Genomic DNA, 16,175 nt, shown 5'->3' on the forward strand with positions numbered 1-16,175 from the left:
AACTGACACAGGACAGCTACTCAACACCACAGAAAAATGGAAACTGCTAACCTTAAAGTATAAGGTGCTGTTCATATCAGTTATTTATCCCAGGGAGGCTGACAATGGCAGCTTCACTTGGATATTCACCAGATCAAGCCTTAAGCACGATGCTCTCCAAATTCCAGTCAGCTGCCATTGATGCCTTCTAAATTCTCATTGGAAGGTAAAATGTCTGGAAAACACACAAGTCCTGGGCTGGAAGCCCTGGCCTCTGCTACCAGCCCTGGCCTCTGCTACCAGCCCCTTCTTTGCCTGCATGGAAAATCTCAGCATTTTGTCATATAGGGAAGACTTTCTGGAGTGACAAAAGTCCAGATTTGGCAGCCAGCATGTCTGAGTACAAGAGGATCACAGGGCTGCCAGCTTGGATCTCATGACCTCAGTAGGTTCTCTGGATCCACAGCATTTTCAGTCTCTGATCAGCAGTGTTTGGAGAGCCACACTAAGTCAATGGTGAGTGAGATTTCTTAATTACTATTAATTTATTTCAGAAGACTTTTCAAAGTGTTATCTCTGTAACAGTTACACATTTCTGACTTACATCTCTGTCTGTGGTGTTTCTCTCCTCTATCTTGTTCGGACTGAACGGGGATTTGTTTTTTAGCATGACAAAACCAAATGTCATCTGATAAAACAGAGGACCTTCGACAGTGAGGATAAATCCTGTTTTGCAGTCTGTAAACCATGTAACTAACGCCAGGCCAGGATGCTTAGAGGTGAGAGTCAGGAGTCCATTTTAAGCTCTCTCAGATTATGACCACAATATAGTAGAAGGCAGTGAGGTGGAAACTAACAGACAACTGACAAAAAAACCCAAACCCACAACAACAACCAACCAAAGACAACTCACCCCAAACTCTTACTTCCAATTTTAAGGCCACTCAAACCAGGCTCCCTTTCCACAGGACAGGCAGCAGGCACATGCTGGCACTCCATCGAAGGAAGCCACCTCCTCTTCTGCTCCCCTCCAGGAGGAATTAGGCAAACTGGGAACATTCCCAAGCATCAGCTTGTGGGTGCAGGCCAGACAGCCACAAATCTTAAGGTAACAGGAAGTGCAGGAATTTCTTTCTACTCCTCTCTCCCTCTAACACTGTCTTTGTTTCTCTTTCAGCTCTCTCCCAGAGCAAGGGCTGTGCTTTACAGCCACGAGTTACAGCTGCATTAACACAGAAGCAAAGGAAAGTTTTCAGCCACTAGTTCTGTCAGCGTACATGATGGCTGTTCTGTCAGCATACATGATGGCTGACTACAATGCCATCAAGGCAGTGGGGAAGATGAATGAGCCTCCCAAGACAGCCCGGCTGCTCTCATCATGTTTCCCCTTCTACCAAGGCATCCTATGCTCCTCAAGCACAAATAAGATCACTCTCAGAGAGCACAAACTGTTGGAGATTCTTCACACTGAAATCCCAGGTGGTTCAGATGACCCAAACCACAAGATAGCTCATAGCAGGAGATGCTTTTTCCCCCTCAATACACAAGGTCAGGCTTTCTACATGGAAAATGGCTGCCGCCAAATGATGACACTCATCAAGAGCTAGAGGTACCACATTATAGGAGGTACCACATTACATACCATGGGGGTTTCTAGCTGCTGCTGTTAAATTCTTGTGATGTAGAATGTGCCAGCAGCCCCCAGCCTGGGACTGTGATACTTCTCATATCTCCAGCTTTTCATCCTCCACCGAGTTAGATGTCTGTGCAGTTGGCCACACAACAGATGCCACAGGACTTCTCCCCTGCAGCACCACACAGACTTGCTCATCCACTGGATCACAGCTGCACTGGGCAGAGAAGGGACAAAGGGGGTGTCAGTAATGGGAAAACACCCATCTACTTGTTACATTAGAAGAGCATGAGGTAGACCAAATCAGAGCATTCTGCTCAATCCAAGAGATTTGCCAGATTTGCACATTGTGCTCATTAGTGGCCAGAACACAGAAGATAAAAGTCCTCATCCTCAAAACATTCTAATTCCAATATAATGGGGGGGGGGGAGGTAGTAGGGGGAGGATGAAACAGCAAAAGTATTAGGACAAACAAAACAGGCTGCAAACCTGCGGATGGTGTCAGTTGTGGAAACTCCACTGATCACTACACTGAAGCACATGAGGTCTCAGCTTTTCAAGCACTACAGTTACAGCTTCAGAGCATGTGCTTTTTGCCTCTCACATTATCAGCACTGCACTGTTATCATACTGCAGGTACAGAGACAGGCAAGATGCAGAATGGCGCAAGTTAACAAGATGGAACAAGGCAACAACCAAGTGAAAGACACCAAGCTTGAGTATATTAAAGGGAAGGGTTAGAGAACGGAAAATACAGGGCAGAATAGAAGGTGGAGGAGGAGTCAGGGAGGACAGAGACAGGAATGAGGCTCCCAGAAGGCAAAGGCTGCTGCAAATCAGTCTGATATTAACAATTAATTTCGAGAAGCACTGCTGCAGCTCCTGCAGGCAGGTTTCCACTCAAGAGCTAATTACTTATCCTGAGCTTCTTAGGCAGAACTAAGGCAGAGTCACAACCCCAGCATGGTTTCAGACAGTAGTGCAAATCCAAATTCCTTCCAGAGAGCCACTACATTTGCTAGAGATACTTTTCTTCCTTCATGATGAGCTAGCAGTGAAGTCAGATCCTCCTTCCATACAGTGAAAAACCTCCAGCAATCCCATGTCCTCCCCCTCAGACAGAGTTCCTTTCTGCAGAGGAGGGAAGCAACTGGACAAGGCACACATTCATCCCAGCCTACTTCTAACCTATTTCTCCTGGAAATGGAATGACCAGAATGAGGAGTGTGGTCACAGCTCTCCTACATTCTTTTGCAAAGCTAGCCACTAAAGCCAATCTGCTTCAGACATCTTTCAAGCTTGGGATTCTCACTGAAACATCATGCATGCAACATCTGAGGCAGAGGAGGCCAGAACAGATGCCATCTCAAGTTCAGAAACTAGTTCAGCTATACACATATATGAGAAGTTCAGAAATGTTTACTGGCACTTACAAGGTGTCCTTTACACTGCACATTTAGCCCAGAAAAGCCAGATCCACAGACACTTCTACACTGATAAGTAGGGGGGAAGGAGGTTTGCTATACATCTCACTCCAACTACAACCAGACTCTGAATGGGGCAAGAGAGACCACTTGATGGCTCCCTACAAGCCTTCCCTCCACACAGCTGAGAGACTGCAAAGGGGAAGTAAGCACAGACAGAAGGCAGCAGCAACTGGGGCAGCTACACATTGCTGCTCACAATTTAACTGAGCATAGTGGCCTCATCTTTGTCTGCTCTCTCTTATGTCACCAATTTTTATGGCCCTCTACCATTCCTAATTTTGCTAACCATTACTCCAAAAACCCTCCTCACATGTTACTGCCATCTCCACAGACTACTGACCCTAGTAGTCAAAGTAGGTCATTACCCTGCATGCTGCACTTTTACAGCAGGACACCTTACTCTAGAGTAACAAACCCACACTACTGTAATAAATATGGCAAAGGTGGCTTTGTCTGTTGACTTCAGCAGTCCCTTCAGTATGGCTCTCAGACGCCAGGTATTGAACCCAAAAGCAGCAGCAGTAGTACACACATCAAATCAGGAGAGCTCTCAGCAGTCTGAGTACAACAACATGCACCTGGAAAGGTACTGTGGTCCAATGCTGCCTCAGGAGTAGCTCAAGAGATAAAAAGAACTTACCTGATCCCAGGCAAGTTTTCACTTGAAACATAACCTGGCCTGTGCAAAGGCCAAGCATCATTTTTCCCTTACACACACCTGAGACATCTCTGTTCTGCTTCCAGGCTCCATGTTCCTCTGATACAAAGAGAAGTTTGCATACTTAATGTTGCAGTGGCTGCCAGAGGATGAAATAACATCCCAGCAGTAGAATTACTACAAAGAGCACATTGAAAATCCATGGAGAAGACAATAGTTGTTCAACTGAGGTCAAAGAATCCTGGGATCGCCCATGTCATTCAGGGTCAATGCCAGAGAAGGTGAGAAATAAAAGCACAAAGAGCACAGTATAATTTAAAAAGGAAAAAAAAACCATGCAGACATTCAGAATGGACAGGAAGGGACTACTGTTTCTTCAGAATACCTAGATAAAAGTGTCAACTTTCACCAGAATGGTATTTCTAGATAGAAAGAGGAGACATCATTAAGGCTGCCCTGACTATAACATACCCTGAGGGAAAATACAAAGCACAGCAGAAGTGGTCAGTGAAAGTTTGCTTTGATTTCAAAGCTAACAACCACCACCCTGAAAAATGTAGGATGGGACCAGGCAGAGCAAAAGACAAATACACCTGGTAATAACTGCAGAATATTTATTCACAGCTCTTCAAGATGAGAAGTAAAGGAGGGTCCCCTTGGAAACTCAAATAAACCCAAAAATTATTAATCAAAGTTTAACCCTCACTTTGAAGTTCATCAAAAAGCCACATGGAGACACAAAATTCTGGGGGAAATAGATGAGGAAAAATAGACACCATCTGCCTCCAGCCAAAAGTTAAGCCCTACAACACTGTACTCCCAGTCACAAGCCCTGTATGTAGACTGGAAGTGTCCACCACCAAGCACATCTAATGCAGAAAGCAGACTACAGTGCAGAGACAACTCAACCCAGGACAGATTTGCAAGACCCTGCCACTTATTAGCCTAAGTACAGCAGCGGATTAACACAAGTAGATTGGATGTACTAGCTTCAGGCCCAAGGGAATCATGAAAACCTCTGCACTGGGCTCTTCTGTATTTTGGGGGTTTAAGATTAGCCTCAGGAAAGTCAATTCAGCTCTCTCTAACTGCTGGTATAAAAATATCCTATCTGCTGTCAAACAAGACTTAGCTAAACCTTGTTATAGTTTCTGACATACTCCATTCAAGTGTGGTCTTACATCCATGAATCTCCATGTTTTAGGACAAGTAGTGAAATACCCCAGGAAGACAATGAAAAGAAAACATGGCTAATACATTTTCAGTTTAAGCACAGCATTAGCTAACAAACTGATGTTAAAAGGCAAGGGAAAGAAGAAGGGAAAAGACATGAGTAAAAAGGGAGAAGGTACTTTTTCAGAAAAGAACTGTTTATTTAGTAAGTTAGGGGGATGAAGAGAAGTTTGGCCAGACCAGCCAGGGTGGTCATGTAACTACAGGTGGACTGAAACAGTAAAACAGTGGTTACTGTTTACCTGAGATACAGAAACTGCTTACATTTGGATATTTAGTTAAAGCACAGCTTAGAATAATTTCTGCAATAATATTTTGCCTAAACTCAGTGGTAACAGCACAATTAACAAGGGAACCTAGCTGTCCAGAACGGAGTGTAAAAAAGCTGCAGGCACCGAGCAAGCTGCAGGCACCGTGCAAGCTGCAGGCTGAACTTATCTTGAACCAAGATAGCTCTGTCGCTTCAGATTACCTCCAAATCCTGCCTTCCTAAATGCTTTTTCTAAAAATAGTCCTATTTTTTGTGTGTGTGTGCTTTAAAAATAAACATGTAATTACAGTTACAGAAACATCTGAGATGCAAAGCATTAAACTGACGTAACCAGAGCACTGTCAGAGCTCTCACCCTCTGAACTATGTAACAACCTTCCTGCTTTCTGAGCTGGTTAAGGTGTTAATGAATTTTGTTTATTGTACCTCTGAACACAGAGAGATGCAGTTTTCAGGAGGGATTCCTCAGAAGGGTGAAAAACAACACCTCAGTAATGGACAGAACCACTTTACTATTAAAAAAAACCCACCCATTTATTATCTTCCTTTACCTGCAGTCTACAATGGCAAAGGGAAACAATCTAATCTGGCAAACATGATACCATTTCCATCTTCTCTCTAATCTCATCCTTTGAGTGTCCTCACCTCCCAGTTAATTTCCATAATTAACCTACTCCATCATTCTATAATTAATTTTCCCTAACATGCAGCCTGAATCATCATGGGTGCTGTGTCTTTTACTGCCTGCCTTAAGAAGAGAAACGTATTGACACAGCATTTGCCTGGCATGGTTACTTTAGGGTGCAGTCTGCCATTTAAAGCTTCCTTTGCAGCTTCAGGCCTCCATTGTGCTCTCTTCCTTTTTCTGTCCTGGACACAGCATTGTCCTGTACTGTCAAACAAGCTTCACACTACAGCCTAATATAGTGGGAACAACAACACAAAGATTCAACCAACCAGGTAAGAATAGGAAACCAGAACTTGACAGAAGTAGCCAACTCTTTCAGTCAGCTGATGGGTCACAGTTGTGCTGCTTCAGTTTCTCACTGATACTATTCTTGCACTGTACCAACAAGATAAACAGTTTGAATTAATAAGCATATCCAAATTCATGCTGGCTTCTGCAAGTCTACAAAAGCCAGCGACACAGAAAAACCTGCAAAGAAAGCACTGCTCATGTTTTTTTCCCAGCAGAAATAAGGAATATGTACTGATAGCAAGGTCAAAACCATCAAGGAGGTAAGTAGCCACATGTACTGAAGCTATGGATGAGAATGCCTTGGCAGAGGATACAGTAGGTGACAAAAAATTAGTAAAAAAAGAGTAAGCTGTCCGGATTCATGGAAAAGTCACAGTATCACACAGTATCACCAAGGTTGGAAGAGACCTCACAGATCATCAAGTCCAACCCTTTACCACAGAGCTCAAGGCTAGACCATGGCACCAAGTGCCACGTCCAATCCTGCCTTGAACTGCCCCAGGGACGGCGACTCCACCACCTCCCCGGGCAGCCCATTCCAGTGTCCAATGACTCTCTCAGTGAAGAACTTTCTCCTCACCTCCAGCCTAAATCTCCCCTGGCGCAGCCTGAGGCTGTGTCCTCTCGTTCTGGTGCTGGCTACCTGAGAGAAGAGAGCAACCTCCTCCTGGCCACAACCACCCTTCAGGTAGTTGTAGACAGCAATAAGGTCTCCCCTGAGCCTCCTCTTCTCCAGGCTAAACAATCCCAGCTCCCTCAGCCTCTCCTCGTAGGGCTGTGCTCAAGGCCTCTCACCAGCCTCGTCGCCCTTCTCTGGACACACTCAAGCATCTCAATGTCCCTCCTAAACTGGGGGGCCCAGAACTGAACACAGCACTCAAGGTGTGGTCTAACCAGTGCAGAGTACAGGGGCAGAATGACCTCCCTGCTCCTGCTGACCACACCGTTCCTGATACAGGCCAGTATGACACTGGCTCTCTTGGCCACCTGGGCACACTGCTGGCTCATGTTCAGGCAGGTATCAATCAGCACCCCCAGATCCCTTTCTGTTTGGCTGCTCTCCAACCTGAGCTGGCATCCTGATCTGACTTAGAGTGGTCACTTCACACAGTGGTACTTGTGAACAACACAGCAAACACATCAAGATACCTCTTTAAATCCAACTTCATCAAGCCACCCAGATTTGGTGTGATGCCAGTGGTGGCAATGCTAAAGGTGACAGAGGAACAGGTCCCAGGAGAACAGAAAAGCACTTGTGCAACCTCCAGGCTACTGCCACCCTCCCCTCCCTCACTGCTGCTAGACATTTCATTCTGGTTTTGAAAAGTCTTTCCAATGATGCTGGGAAATGTATTTCACATGTGAAAAATCCCTAGATTGTTACTCCAAGTTCAGTGCAGAGTTAATTACAGTCACATCTAACCAGACTTAAGAAGTACTCTGGTGTCCTCACATTGAAGCGATGAACACAAGTTGGGTTCTTTTATGAGGCAGGCATTAGAAATGTGCCAAAACGGGCAGCCTTCCTAGGAACAGGCTCTGGAGGCAGAACAGGGCTACTTCGAAGCGGGGGAACCCTTTGAATCAGTGAAGGATTCAGCGCTCTTTAAATAGGACCTGGATATAATATAATCACGCCTACTGACAGAAGATAAAGGCAGACTTCCATCTCCAAACCAAACGTTTTTAAGAAAACTGCCACAGTTCAAGAGAACAGGGGTCTCCTAGAGGTCACACAATTATGGCCATCAGAAGTTAACAAGGACCAAGCACAGAAACAGTTTAAAGCCAGCAGAAGGTTTTATCTCACTCATCAGCAAGACTGAACTCTTTGTGCTCTGAGCCCATCAGATGCAGAGTGATTGCTCCTGAAGCAGGGTACAGCCATTCTGATTGTAGCAACAGGAAAGATTCCTCTGCCCAAATGATCAGATTTTCTGCTAGCTGCACTTAATTAAGAAGCTTAAAATAACAGAATCGCTTTGGTTGGGAAAGACCTTTAAGATCATTGAGTCCAACCATTCTCTAACTCTATCAAGCCTGGTGTTAAACCATGTCCCTTAGCACCATGGCTACACCTCTTTTAAACACCTTCAGGGAAGGTGATGCAGCCACCTCCCTGGGAAGCCTGTTTCAGCGTTTGATAAACCTTTCAGTGAAGAAGCTTCTTACAATACCCCATCTAAATCTTACCTGGTGCAACTCGAGGCCATTTCCTCTCATTCTGTCATTTGTTACTAGGGAGAAGAGACCATCATCCACCTTGCTACAACTTCCTTTCTTGTAGTTATATATAGAGAGAAGGTCTCCCCTCCACCTCCCTTTCTCCAGACTAAACTCCAGTTGCCTCAGTCATTTCTGAGAAGGTCTGTTCTCCAGACTCTTCAGCAGCCTCATTACCCTTCTCTAGACCCACTCCAGAACTCCAATCTCTTTTCGCAGTTAAAGATCCAAACCTGAATACAGTACTCAAGGTCTGACCTCACCATTGATGAGTGCAGAGGTAGGTGGAAAGCTGTTTCTATTTTCAATGGTAGACAAAACAAGGAGAGAGAAGAGATATCCATGATGATAGAATGTTCCAGGGACCTCTAGATGTCATCTACTCCAACTCCCACAAAACAGTAACTGCGTTGGCCGGGAATCGAACCCGGGTCAACTGCTTGGAAGGCAGCTATGCTCACCACTATACCACCAACGCTCCTGCTCAGAGAGTGAACTGGTAGTACACACAATGCATCCTGACACCACCTGACTTTCTTTTCCCTTTTCCTAAATATGTGAAGAATAATAAGAGGCAGCACCACAGAGACAGAAAGCTCTGACAACAGGCAAAGGAATCATAGAATCATATCAAGGTGCTCCCACATCATCCAAGATATGTTGTGAAGAGCAATAATGTGTTCCCTGAGACACAGTATGCAGCTCAGCTTGTATGTTGGAAGTTATGGCAGCTTCCTCTTAGAATCATAGAATCAACCAGGTTGGAAGAGACCTCCAACATCATCCACTCCAACCTAGCACCCAGCCCTAGCCAGTCAACTAGACCATGGCACTAAGTGCCTCAGCCAGGCTTTGCTTCAACACCTCCAGGGACGGTGACTCCACCACCTCCCTGGGCAGCCCATTCCAATGGCAAATTGAGACAACACATCTTGATTCTCCCACCAGCAAGGCACACGATGAAGCATAAAGGTGGTAGCAGTAGCTGTATAACACATATGGCTGGAGAAGAGTTGTGATTTAGGAAAACAAAAAAAGGAAAGAAAGAAGAAAAAAGCAGCTAAGCTAACCTAACACTGTGATGAGAAATTGCAGAGACTGTTTACATCATTCTAGCAAGTCTCTCAAAAGGCTAATGTACACATTGACAAACGGGCTGTGGGCTACTGCAAAAAGCACCAGCACGATGTTAGCTTTCCCCATACTTACCAGACACTGTTGACACTGAAGAACTGACTTATGAAAAAAGAAGTTGCCCCTTCTGGCTATTTTAAAGCTCTGGATACCTGATTTACAGAAAGCTAACCCAGAAATATGTTGATAGCTTACTCTGTTTTTTGTATCTCAAACTTACTTGGGAGAGAACAGACCAGATGTGGCTCTGACAGGACCATTTCACCAAGCTTTACAGTTTTCATTTTTTAGGGAAATGTGTCCTGACACTCCACTAGGAGCTCTCCAACAGCAGACATGCAAGGTCAAACCAAAAGAGGTCCACCTAGTTTAGCACACTCTTTGCAGCAAAGGTCAAGAGGTAACACCACCAACAGATTGGTATATCCTGCTTCTTACCAACAGTCCCCAGAACACATCTGCAGTCTAGGTAAAGGTGGTATCTTTGTGAGTTCTGCACCTTCAGCCCTCTTCATGCCACTACTCAGCTGGCTGCCCCTTCACCCCTCCCTCATTACAGTTTGCCATCTTGCTTTGGTACACTTGGAATAGTTATCCCTGAGGCACTGGGCCTGAACATTTAACAAAACAGTTTGTACACTTGGTCAGCACCTTGAACACTGTGTCCAGACTGCAGCACTTTAGATAAGTGCTAATACACTTTTTGCCTCTGAATACTGAGCAAAGCAGGCTATGCATACAAACCAAGCAGAACTAGTAAGTAAAATCTATCTACAGGTTTAAATATTAAGTAAACAGAATCCTATCTTTCTTACTCATAATTCCAGTTCCCAGGTAGACCCATTTAGACTGTACCACTTGCAGCATAAGCACTGAGTTATCCAGAAAGAGCATGTGTTGCTTATTTTGCTCTTAATTTTAAGCAGATTCTGAATAGATTTTGAGAGAACATTAGTGACTTGCCTTGATCCTGCACAAAACAACAGTTTCTTGATGGAGAAACACAAATGGGGACAATTTCTGCTGAGAGACTGAATTCAAATTTGAAGGTACCATTAGATCAACAAGCAGGTGCTGCCACAGAAACCCTGAGGAGTTTGCCACAGCTTTCAGAGAAGAAATTACATGCTCTTAAGAAAACTACCCTAAAAGTAAAAGGAAAACACTGTTTAGAGTGGTTATGACTCATATATAGGCTTCTCTTAACATCAGGCTTATTATGCAAACCAATACATTACAACCTCCACTTATTTTTAACAAATTAAGCTGTCCTTGATGCCACTTTTTAATTCACTGCTTTCCATTGTCTGTCCTTGATATCCAGACTACATTAGCCAGTATATCTAAGTATGTAACAGTTTTAAGCATCTCACCTGCCCTGGGACTCTGATTAGTTTTGCAACATAGATTTCCCTGCAGTGCAACAAAAGTCTGAGCTAAGTAGCAAGGGCATCACTTCAAAGTTACACTGTTCATTTGAGGGTTGTTAAAATGCATAGACATGAAGATCCAAAACACCTAAGGATTACTCAAATTGTTAGTTTAATGGATGACTTGCATAGTATCATTGCTGTTCACATCATGCATGCAGCTTGCTTCAGAACAGGCTCATCTTAAGCAATGTATTTAAAAAGAAAAAATGTCTCAACATTTCTCATAACAGATGGCAATAAAAGTTACAACAAAACTTATCAGTTGTACATGTTTCTTCTTTAAGGAGAAGTAATCAAATGCATTATAGTAAAGTGTCCTGAACAGCAGTCCACATCCATGTATCCTACTCTATCCTGTAACTTGGAAATGTGTTTCCTCCATAGCCCAATAAAGGTCTCTCTAAAGAGGGTTTTATTATTTTCTTTAAATGCACATAGAATCACAGGCAATATCCAACTAGAACAAACCTCAAAGATCATCCAGTCCAACCTTCACCCCAGCACTGAAGTGTCAACATCAAAACCATGTCTCTAAGCACCAGGTCCATATGCTGGTTACACAAAACAAACGAAAAACCACACACAAAAGCCCAAACTTCTGTCCACTGCAGATTTTCAAACAGGTGAAGAGTTGATATATTACTGTAAGAAATATTTTTTGGTACAGAGATGTTTTCTGCCCTGTGTTGATACTATAGCAGTGTGATTGTTTTGGTGTTACCCACCCCACACACACTTTGGAAATCACCCAGACTAGACTCAACTGGCTCTGGAAATTTGAATGAAGCTTATATTTACAGCTTAGCTCAATATACAAGCAGATATTTACAGTATATGCAGTTATACACAGAAATATACAAGGTAAAAAGGTAATACAGAAACACAACTCCCCTCCCAGAAACCTGAGTCCTCAGGAGGGGCACCCAACTGCCCTTTCACCTTCACCCCACCCCTGTCAACCTTACCCCAGTCCCAAGGAAGAATGGAGGTTCAGCCAGGAGGTTAGGAAGCAAAGTGGATTAATCAGAGAGACGGCAAAGAGTCTAGAGAGAGAAATACAGCTCAGAGCTCCCAAGTAGAAGTGCTTTATGTATGTTTGGATTCTTGTTCTTATACATCTCAACGAGCCTATGAGCTAAGCAGACATCACCACTGTTTCCCTTTCACAGTCTGTAATCTAGTTCTTCTCACCAAAACATTCTGGATAGCTTCAAACTAGCACAAGCAGCTACACAGTGACACAGCAAACACCTAACAGGGTCATGGTATCACACTCACAGTACAAATGCAGCACCCTATGCAACTGAAGTATTCTTACAGTAAGTGTCGAAGGCAGAGGGAGTTCCAAGATGTGGTAATGTGCTTCTTCACACAAAGCTACGTTTTTAAACTAAATAAAATTGATCATTTCTCCTTCTGGTATCTTAGAGAAGCCCTTTAAGGAGCTGCAATGATAAAAAGGTGAATTTAACAATTCTAGGCCAAAACTTTGTGTCCCGTTTAAAACATACACCAACAAACAAATGTCATTTTAAGGCCTTTTTGATTTTTTTAAAAGTATATAATAAGTGAATGCATTCTAAGCCCTAGAATTCTTTAACCTTCAACGATAGCAAAACAGATTCTTTTAAAAAGAGAAAACAAAAAAGAGAGAAAAGAAATAAAAAACCCCACCCTTTTTACAAATGAACAGAGACAATGCTTTTGAGCATTCAAATTGGCAGTCTAGGATTCCTTCAGAGGGTGAATACCAACCCACATCAAATGTAGGGAACTGTAATAGTAACTTTAGAGACAGACAACACTTAAAGAAGAAATAATGCTAAATACACTTAGGAACAACTGACTTGAGCATTTCTGGATTGCATCTCTGATGTTTAAACCAAGGAGTATGTTCTGTTTAACAGTGTAGGACCAGAAAGCTGCTGAAGTTCTGCATTGCACCTACATGTACTCCAGGTTTCACATGAAAAGTTTTTAGTTTTGAACTCAGGAGTATTGTGGCTGGGGGAAAAAAAACCCTCAATGTTCATTAGTTTAATGACATTCTGGAGCCAAATTTACTGTTAGCTGTTACGTAATCTTCCCTTTTGATTTCCCAAGGCAAGATGACATGTGCAGCCTGCCAAAGACAAACTTTCATATTACTTAACAGCTGGAATAATGTGTATGACAAGGATTGAAGGCAAAAGAGTAAATTAGCTTTTAAATTAAAAATAATAATGGAATAAAAGTTAACAATGGTCTCTGCTCAGCAGGGAAGTGTTGAGTTCTCCATGCTGAGTCACCATAGGAAAGGTCAACAAGCAGAGAACCCACTCATCCAACTGAGCACCAAGAATTCTTGCCTTAATTACACGTGAACTGAATCAAATTGAACAAATCTTTACAAATGAGGCCTTTTACCAACAAATAAAACAAACAAACTGATAACCTGGAGCAAAACTAGCCGCTGGCAAGAGGTGCTCTTGACACACTCATATCAGAAAATATGACTGTTGCCTCAAGACATCAGATCAAACATGCTTTCCTTCATTTTCCAATAAATTTGGGAACAACAGGATGCAAAGCTCTGTCAGCACACAGAAAATTTGACTCTGAAATTGCTAGAAGACTGTCAGGCTCACTTGGCCAAGCTAGACAAAGCTAATGAAGATTATGAACGTGGACAACTGTATTTCTAGATCTCTCAGGTGTAAACCTTTCAGTATTTTGCTGCTCCTGATAAAGGAATCTTCAGAAAACAGCAGACCTCTTCTGGCTACTCTGTCCCTAGTGCACTCTGGTGTCACTTCTAGCTGGAAACATTTTGCAGATTGGTTGCTTAGATTGGGAGTGATTTAAGATTAAAGTGAATAAACCCACTTAATTCTGGCTGTAATTTTTTCAGAAGACTGGGGACTCATTAACCAGTAGTGCAGTAATGAACATTTGTGCCGTAACTTGTTGCCTAGGCAACGAGGGACTGTATTGATCAAGCGTGAAATTATCATTAGAATGTAGCTCCTATGGAAATTGAGTAGAAGCTACTGCAGCACTGTAGCTTCCCAGTGAAATCTGAACAGTGGTTGCAATGCCCTCCAAAAAGAAAAGGAACACTTGGGGGCGAGAAGGAGTGTGGGGAGGAAATCTTTTCTCTGTTGCAGAGGTGAGTCAGCATTAGCTCCCATTAAAGTACCCACAGTCACAGTGGTATATATGCAGCAGGAAAAGTTAGTTAGTAATTCTGTAAGAATATACCATAATTTAAAAACCAATCGAGAGTTGAACTGAAGCTCTGCAAGGGAAGGGCAGGAAGGGACTCAGTTTCTGTATATTAAGACAATCTTCATACTTGCTTTATCACAGTATCACCAAGGTTGGAAGAGACCTCATAGATCATCAAGTCCAACCCTTTACCACAGAGCTCAAGGCTAGACCATGGCACCAAGTGTCACGTACAATCCTGCCTTGAACAGCCCCAGGGATGGCGACTCCACCACCTCCCCGGGCAGCCCATTCCAGTGTCCAATCACTCTCTCAATGAAGAACTTTCTCCTCACCTCCAGCCTAAATTTCCCCTGGCGCAGCCTGAGGCTGTGTCCTCTCGTTCTGGTGCTGGCCACCTGAGAGAAGAGAGCAACCTCCTCCTGGCCACAACCACCCCTCAGGTAGTTGTAGACAGCAATAAGGTCACCCCTGAGCCTCCTCTTCTCCAGGCTGAACAATCCCAGCTCCCTCAGCCTCTCCTCATAGGGCTTGTGCTCGAGGCCTCTCACCAGCCTTAATATTCCCAAACACCTACTCCTAGATGAAGTTTAACACGTATCTTGCTTGTATCTACAGTTAGGCTAGCAGGAGAATTAAAGTGCTTTAGCTAGTTAGTGACTCTACTCTTTTCCACCATGAAAGCTTTATGAACTTCTGCGGCAGAAGCCTTGCGCTTGCACATAAGAACCATTTCTCCATCAAAACAGAAGAAACAGTTGAGCCTGCCCTGCTGAAGAATTTCATGCTTTGTACTTGGCCCACCTCCAAGAGACTCAATCAGAAGCTCCCATCAACTACAAAATGCAGGACCTCTCAATTTCATCTCATTTTCATTGAAAGTTAATGTCACATGCTTAATTCAAGACACGGCCACAAAAAAGCTCTTATCTCCTTGTAAGCAGAGAACCTTCTTTTAAACCCTGCAAGTTTCCCTAAGCACTCTGGGTTTCAACATTCTGTACCTTTCTTGATCCTAGATGACTCTGAGTCCTGGTCTTCTTCTGTTCAGATCTGTACTGCTGCATGTCTAAACACATGATCATATTGCAGAAAGTCTATCAGAGTTAGTTAAGAGAGGAAAAAAAGTAGTGACTTCAAAATATTGGCAGAATAGTTTATTTTGCCAAGCCAGACCTGCTAGCTATGCCTGATGAGATTAAAGAATGCCTCACAAATGAGATTCATTAAAACATACTAACTCTACTGGGTCAGCTATTCCATAGCTCCATAAGCAAGTTCTCATAAACAATCTGCTTGCAAAAAAAAACCCCTAAATTATGCAAAAGCCTCATGCCCTCAATGACAAATCTCCCAGCAAAACAGCACACAAGAACAGAGTCTGGAAAGCTGGACAAGTAGGCCTTCAAAGCATCACACAGATGTGACAATAACATGGGAGTTTCCACACATGCAATGAGACATTGTTGTGGGTGAACAGCTACACCTCTGCAGGGCTAGATGTTTTTAGATGAAAACACATGGCATTAAATTGTCCTTCCCTTTTGAGCTACCTGTTCTAGTGGGAAGTGTCTCTGCCTATCGCAGGGCATTGGAAACAGATGACCTTTGAGGTCCCTTCCAACCTAAACCATTCTATGATTCTCTTTTCAAAGTTAAAATCCTGTGATTGTGGATGTCTCTCTACAGTTAGGACTCCTCAATTCAAGAGAGATGTTGAAGTGCTGGAGCATGTCCAGAGAAGGGCAACAAAGCTGGTGAAAGGCCTGGAACACAAACCCTAAGAGGAGAGCCTGAGGGAGCTGGGGGTGTTTAGCCTGGAGGAGGCTCAGGGGTGACCTCACTGCTGTCTACAACTACCTGAAGGGAGGTTGTACCCAGCTTGGGGCTGGCCTCTTCTGCCAGACAACCAGCAATAGAACAAGGGGACACAGTCTC

The 16,175-nt window shown here is 43.5% G+C and overlaps 1 protein-coding gene and 1 non-coding gene across 6 annotated transcripts in view; both read right to left on the bottom strand.

Annotated features, from left to right (window-relative positions):
* Window positions 1-16,175, bottom strand: part of CNNM2 (cyclin and CBS domain divalent metal cation transport mediator 2) — a 147,010-nt gene that overhangs the window by 84,529 nt on the left and 46,306 nt on the right. Inside the window, exons 2-3 of one of the 5 annotated variants that reach the window (XM_064144469.1) lie at window positions 1,622-1,824; window positions 539-1,028 (exon numbers count right to left, since the gene is read on the bottom strand). The exons of 2 other annotated variants lie outside the window; for them this stretch is intronic. In XM_064144469.1, the coding sequence (XP_064000539.1) occupies window positions 1,646-1,824 (179 nt within the window). In that variant the 3' untranslated portion in view covers window positions 539-1,028; window positions 1,622-1,645. Of the gene's footprint in view, window positions 1-538; window positions 1,830-16,175 lie in introns of those variants that run through there. 2 more of the 5 variants (XM_064144468.1, XM_064144470.1) reach the window with 2 other exon arrangements.
* On the bottom strand, window positions 8,870-8,941 carry TRNAG-UCC (transfer RNA glycine (anticodon UCC)). Its single transcript has one exon. It is a non-coding gene; the product is annotated as a tRNA-Gly (tRNA).

The sequence above is a fragment of the Pogoniulus pusillus genome, chromosome 6 (genome assembly GCF_015220805.1).
Source record: "Pogoniulus pusillus isolate bPogPus1 chromosome 6, bPogPus1.pri, whole genome shotgun sequence".
Lineage (NCBI taxonomy): Eukaryota > Metazoa > Chordata > Aves > Piciformes > Lybiidae > Pogoniulus > Pogoniulus pusillus.